This window comes from Glandiceps talaboti, chromosome 8 (assembly GCF_964340395.1).
Source record: "Glandiceps talaboti chromosome 8, keGlaTala1.1, whole genome shotgun sequence".
NCBI classification, from domain to species: domain Eukaryota; kingdom Metazoa; phylum Hemichordata; class Enteropneusta; family Spengelidae; genus Glandiceps; species Glandiceps talaboti.
In genome coordinates, this window is record NC_135556.1 from 12,492,526 (window position 1) to 12,499,021 (window position 6,496).

At 37.3% G+C, this 6,496-nt stretch overlaps 1 protein-coding gene across 1 annotated transcript in view; it reads left to right on the plus strand.

The window, feature by feature from the left end:
• The window catches only part of LOC144439203 (gamma-aminobutyric acid type B receptor subunit 1-like), a 47,035-nt gene extending 44,810 nt beyond the window's left edge, over positions 1-2,225 (plus strand). Inside the window, exons 15-16 of the mRNA XM_078128474.1 lie at positions 445-618; positions 1,641-2,225. Coding sequence (XP_077984600.1) covers positions 445-618; positions 1,641-2,225 — 759 coding nt within the window. The remainder of the gene's footprint in view (positions 1-444; positions 619-1,640) is intronic.
• The last annotated feature ends 4,271 nt before the right edge of the window (positions 2,226-6,496 follow it).

Below are 6,496 nucleotides of genomic sequence, written 5' to 3' on the forward strand. Positions count from 1 at the left end.
ACAACGATGTCTACAATCACTGCCCAGATTCTCAATTCGCAGAATATAAGATTGCAGACTAGCTAGTATAGTGACTGTATGAAGCTTAACAAACAGGGTTTGTTGAGTTTTGAAACAAATAAAAACGTCTTTTGAAAAGAATAAAACGTACTTCTTAAAATCTTTGCTTTTAAATCATAAGATCACTTAATGACGTAAGGAAATAAGGCTTATACATTGACAGATATTTGGGGAAAAATACCACTTTAACACTATAACTTGTCTGTCTGTCTGTCTGTCTGTCTGTCTGTATGTCTGTCTCCTCCCCCCTCTCTCTCTCTCTTTCTCTCTCTCTCTCTCTCTCTCTCTCTCTCTCTCTCTCTCTCTCTCTCTCTCTCTCTCTCTCTCTCTCTCTCTCTCTCTCTCTCTCTCTCTCTCTCTCTCTCTCTCTCTTTTCTCCGATAGATCTATGCAATAAGGAAGCGTGGATCAGCTGACGGTGGACCCGTTGCCTCGGTAGCCGGTTTAGAGGTGAAAGGTCGCACGTGTAGATTTCTTGTGAGTGAGAGACAAGATTTCAGAGAAAGATTATTCCGAGCCGAAGTTCACAATAGGGCATTTAAGAAAGAATTGTCACAGGTGAGTGAAACACAGAAAGCATAACTAATGTGCTGCAATGTTACAATGTTATATATGGGCTTACTGTTTTTGAAATTATGAAAATAGGTTGATTCACAGTCACTTGTGAGCTAAGTAATATTCCATTCCAGGATGGTAATATTCTAGTCTAGGATGATCATAATACAAAATAATGACGTTATTATAGGTATTTACGATATTCAAAAAATACCTTTACCGGTGACTGTTAACGGAATAGACGCAAGTTATGAAACTGTAAGATACAACGGAAGATACACGACAATTTCAACGATCCGTTTTATTTCCGAAATCAATAAATATAACCAAAACTTGTGTCTATTCCGTAACAGTCAACTGTAACGGTATTTTTTGAATATCGCAAATACTTATAATAACGTCATTATTTTGTATTATGATCATCCTAGACTAGAATATCACCATCGTGGAATGGAATATATGAGTTCACAAGTGGGTTGACTAAGTTGAACAACGGCGTTGTGATGACTTTTGAACCCGGACTACTACACTTTGAAGGGGGGGGGGGTTTAAACTCTGGCACATATACAGTCACGTCACAGACGATCTAAAATAACTCTAATAATCATTATTTCCAAACTTTATTCAACGATGTGTCTATAGATCGTTGAAATTGTCGTGTACCTTCCGTTGTATCTTCCAGTCACAGGTAACGTTTTTTTTTTGAAAACCGTAAATACCTAAAATAACGTCATTATTTTGTATTGTATTTTGTAAGTACAGACCTAAGAAATAAGCTTGAACTATGAAATCTATTACATATTCAAGGGAATGCACACATTTCAGATTTGCCACACTTTTTGATTACAATCATCATCAGCAAGTCACATGTGTTACATGACGTCAGAGAGATCACAACTCGACTAATATCAAGATACGAAATCTATCTTGTGTATATTATCAGTTCAATATCTGTATTTCTTGATTAACAATACCTCATCTTAAGTCACGTGATACATAACGATGGTGGTTCTTTATAATTACAGTTGGACGTACGGATTAAAATTTTACAAGACGAGTTAGAAGAATTATTGCAAGTCGACGTCGCAACACCGGACATTAACGACGAGTCTGATTCTGACATTGATGGACAAATTCGGACTTTACGTGAGAGTTCGTCGTCAGAATTACTGATCAATTTACCAGAAACGAACATCAATAATTACTACGAAATTGAACATCAATCAAACGAAAGTGAAGATCAATCAAACGAAAATGACATCGAAAAAGACGAATTGCAACCACTTTGCCTTAATTTTGAAGTTAGTGATGATGCCGTTGTGTCGCAGCCGGATGTTTATAAAATATCCCCAGCAGTATTTTCACCTATTCGTGTCAGAAAGGTAACATTTCATGATAGTGACGTCACCACACCACAATCGCCTAGACCAACCTCGCACTCATCGCGTGTACGTCACAGGGAACTGAAGAAAAATTGTGTAAAGAAACCAGCGACGTTGATATCGCATGAAGAACATGAACGGGAAATGAAGAGATTGCGAAACGAAATAATCCGATTGCAGGCACAGTTGTCTGAATTGGACTCACATAGAATGGTTTATTACGTATGAAGATCTCGTCACGTGACTCGTCACATGACTCGATTACCTGTATTTCATATTCATTAGACTTGTAGAACTGTAGAGATTTACATATAGGAACGACAATCATTAGGATTAAGATCACGTCACATGAGAAATGGCAATACAGTGTTACGTGTAAAAGACATCTCCCAGCACTTCCATGCATCAATGTGTCAATGTATGTGTTGAACATACATGCATACATAGATACATACATAGATACATACATACATACATACATACATACATAGGTACATAGATACATACATATATACATAGATACATAGATACATAGATACATACATACACACACACGTACGTACGTACGTACATACATACATACATACATACATACATACATACATACATACATACATACATACATATATGTATGTATGATATAACTTAAATAGCATTGATGTATGAATGAATATATATATATATATATATATATATATATATATATATGTGTGTGTGTGTGTGTGTGTGTGTGTGTGTGTGTATCTCCACGGATATATTACACCATTGGATAAGAAGCGGAGATGTACACTTGAAAACAGTGGAGAAATAGTCGAGTGATCAAGACCATGTGCTATACTATAATATTAAAACACAATTACTATACATACAGTACTTCATACATATGATGGTACATGAGTACAGATACGAGTGCCGTCCATTTTCGACAAGGTCGAAAAAGTTATCAAAAAAATGTTGGTGTTATCAAAACGACATATGGAACCCGTAATATTTCAAGATCTTACACAGCAATGTAGTCTCCGTAATAAATTGTGAATGTAAAAATACGCATCGCCTCATGCATATGTATGTCCGGTTCGTTCTCAGTCCCGCACCACAAGAGGGCGGAATCACACATGGTACATCTAGGAAGTGGAAAGGTAGATTTTACGAGCCTAAAAGTTTGTGTCATTAGGGAGTGTCCATTTTAAGTGGAGGGCAGAGGAATTATTAAGGGAGTTATGAATTTTCCTCAAGACGAAAGGGGCTCCCAAAAATGTTCATGTTTTATGAGAGGCATGGAAAACCCCTTCAACTTTCATGAAGCTAGGCTTCACTATTCCCATCACTAGATGTTCTATATTTCAGTATTCACTCTTAGCTGATCAAGTAAATAAGTGAGGTGGCGGTGCATTCGTGCTGTCTAAATTATAAAGGTAAACATGAAATACTGTCTGGGTTTACAAATTTGTTTAACAGATTAACGAAGTGTCCGTGAGCATAATGAAAATTGACACAAGTGTTGTAGCAAATACGATTGTATGACATGAAATACTTGATAAGAATTTGTCGTTTCTTACCCCATGACATCAGCTTAGAATATGGTTTAGTAATTGCATAAAAATGGTTTCAGAAGACAACTTTCTTTGTAATTTCATGTATCATACAGTTGGAGGGGAACGCTCCTCCCATACCCCCACAGTTGCTAGGCAGCTGCCACTGTCGCATACATGATCCGACTGATTATACATTTTTCCAGCTCTCACACACTTCTCTATCACTGATGGAAATCAACACGAAAATTGAAATAAACCCAACATCAACCAACCGACCGACCGACCGACCGACCGATCGATCGATCGATCGATCGATCGATCGATCGATCGATCAATCAATCAATCAATCAATCAATCAATCAATCAATCAATCAATCAATCAATCAATCAATCAATCAATCAATCAATCAATCAATCAATCAATCAATCAATCAATCAATCAATCAATCAATCAATCAATCAACCAACCAACCAACCAACCAACCAACCAACCAACCAACCAACCAACCAACCAACCAACCAACCAACCAACCAACCAACCAACCAACCAACCAATCAATCAACCAATCAATAGTCATTTGACGATATCGTCAACCTTGTTTACACGTAAACACGTTATCGTTTTAATGTGCAAACACCGGCAAAGGTATTTTTGGAATATTTGTAAATACCCAATAACACCATTATTTTGTATTATGATCATCCTTGAATAGCTAGAATATGAACTCACACGTGAGTAATAATTAGTTCTTATATCAAGACCAAGACCAAGGGTTCTTATTACTTACGAGTAACTTTTCGCCTGTTCGGGTCGACAGGCTTTGTCAAACAGTCCGTTGCTGGCTTTACCGCCAGGCCGCGGTATCAACTGTGAAGGAGAATCCTCCTCCTCTCCACGAAGTTAAAAAATCACTCTAGATCATGAGATGACTAAGCTAGTACGTAATATATAAATCGCCAAATCATGCCTCCCAAATACAGGCACGTGTACGTCCATGCGATGCTGTGACTTCCAATACGACCTAAAAAAAAGGCGACCTGCACAGTTTGCCTAAGTACTTACAGTTGATACATCAAATCATCACGTGCGATCGTCAAGTTATCTGTATAATCTGTGTAGGTTCTGTAAAGGTGACGCATGAAGTAGGCCAAGTACGTACGTAATTATACACATGTTACGACTACGTCACGTGAGATTCCAATGCGTAGACATGTCATCAAAGCTGAAGTACTGCAGTTGAGACTGACACAACAATAAATCTACAGTGAGGTATGTAGAAGTTGACGTGCACATGAATTTAAGTTGCACGGAGAAAATGAATTATGAAGAGCAATCGAAATGTTACCTCCAAACAAAGCAGCCATACTGCCGGGAAATGTTGACTAATTAAAATCAACGAAAGAATGAATTTCACAGAACACCTTGTTCATTAATAAATGGAAGCAGAGTGAACCCTTGAGTAGTTTAAGAAACGAAGATTTACTGAATCCTTCATCTTTTACCTGTCTAGTTCAGTTATTGTCGGGAAATGACTATTGACTCAGTTATTGTTTTTTTCGAAGGCCTTAGGGTATGAAATAGTTTTCTCCCAGGTATCAATAACTCGTGTTCAGAAACAATAACAACGTCGCGTGCTTGTTGTTGACAGCTAGACATATGTATCATATTAAACAAACAATAGTGTGGGTAAAGTTACAGATGTAAACATTGCACACGACATGGCTTGAAGAACTTTGTTTTGTCCAAATGTGAGGAAAGGATGATAGTGTACGAACTGACGGATGAATCTGAAGAAAAGTACTCAGTCACAAACATGAATAATCCACCAAAGCTTGCTAGATGTCCAAAATACAAAGGATCTCCGGCCAGAGTGCTTAAAACGGCCATCTTTAAGTTTTGATGGGATAATAGTATATCACGTGACACTGTCAGACGATCTGGTAATACCAATGATAGGTGTGACCTTAACAAAACAATTAAGGAGGTGTTATTTTTGACCACGTGGGTTGAATTTTGTCCTCAGTCTTGTACAGGCCGACTATATCCTGACTAATTTGGAAAAGAAGTCACGAGTTTGGTAATTTTACGAGAACACGAAATTTTTCGAAATACACTGTCTGGGGTACCACAAAACCTATCAAAATATTAACGCGTTCATGTTGTGCTTAATTCATCTCAAGGGTGTCAATATTTAAGACATTTAGTTTATTTATTTATTTATTTATTTATTTATTTATTTATTTATTTATTTATTTATTTGTTTAATCATTTATTCATTCATTCATTTTATTTACTTACATACTAACGGACTGACGTTATTACAGGGACATTCCTACAACGGTTTCTGGGATGTACGTTATACGAGATCTCTCGTGTACAAGAAACTTTCAACTTCATGTTTTCAATTGAATATGTTAGAACAATATATGACTTTGCGTTAAATTACAGAAGCACAACCTGGACTCTTCCAGCTCAGATCAATATCAGATCAAGGGTTGTCGGTGGCCGAGCGGTTAGCTCGTGCGCCTCTTACCCCTGCAGCCTGGGTTCGAACCCGCCTGGTATCGGCTAACATATTAAATTTACCACGCTGTAAGTAAGAAGAGTGTCGTTCAGTTTGACTCTACCGAACAACGTAGGTTTTCCCCGGGTACTCCAGTTTCCTCCTGCATTAACACTGAACTTTCCTCCTGTTATTGGGCAATGCCTGTTGGATGGTTAATAAATAAATAAATAAATAAATAAATAAAAAAAATAAAAAAATAAATATAGTGCTGTGAGGACGCTTCCAGTAGTGCGAGGACTTAGATCTTTGAAAGGTTATTTCCGGAACGCAAACAATTTTCAACTTTATTGGACCGGGACGTTCATCTGAACTAGTTCTTAGTATAATGTGACTGTCTAAGTTCATAAATTTAAGGTCATTTTGAACCAAGAAATAATTGTAGCTCGCCAAAGCTTTC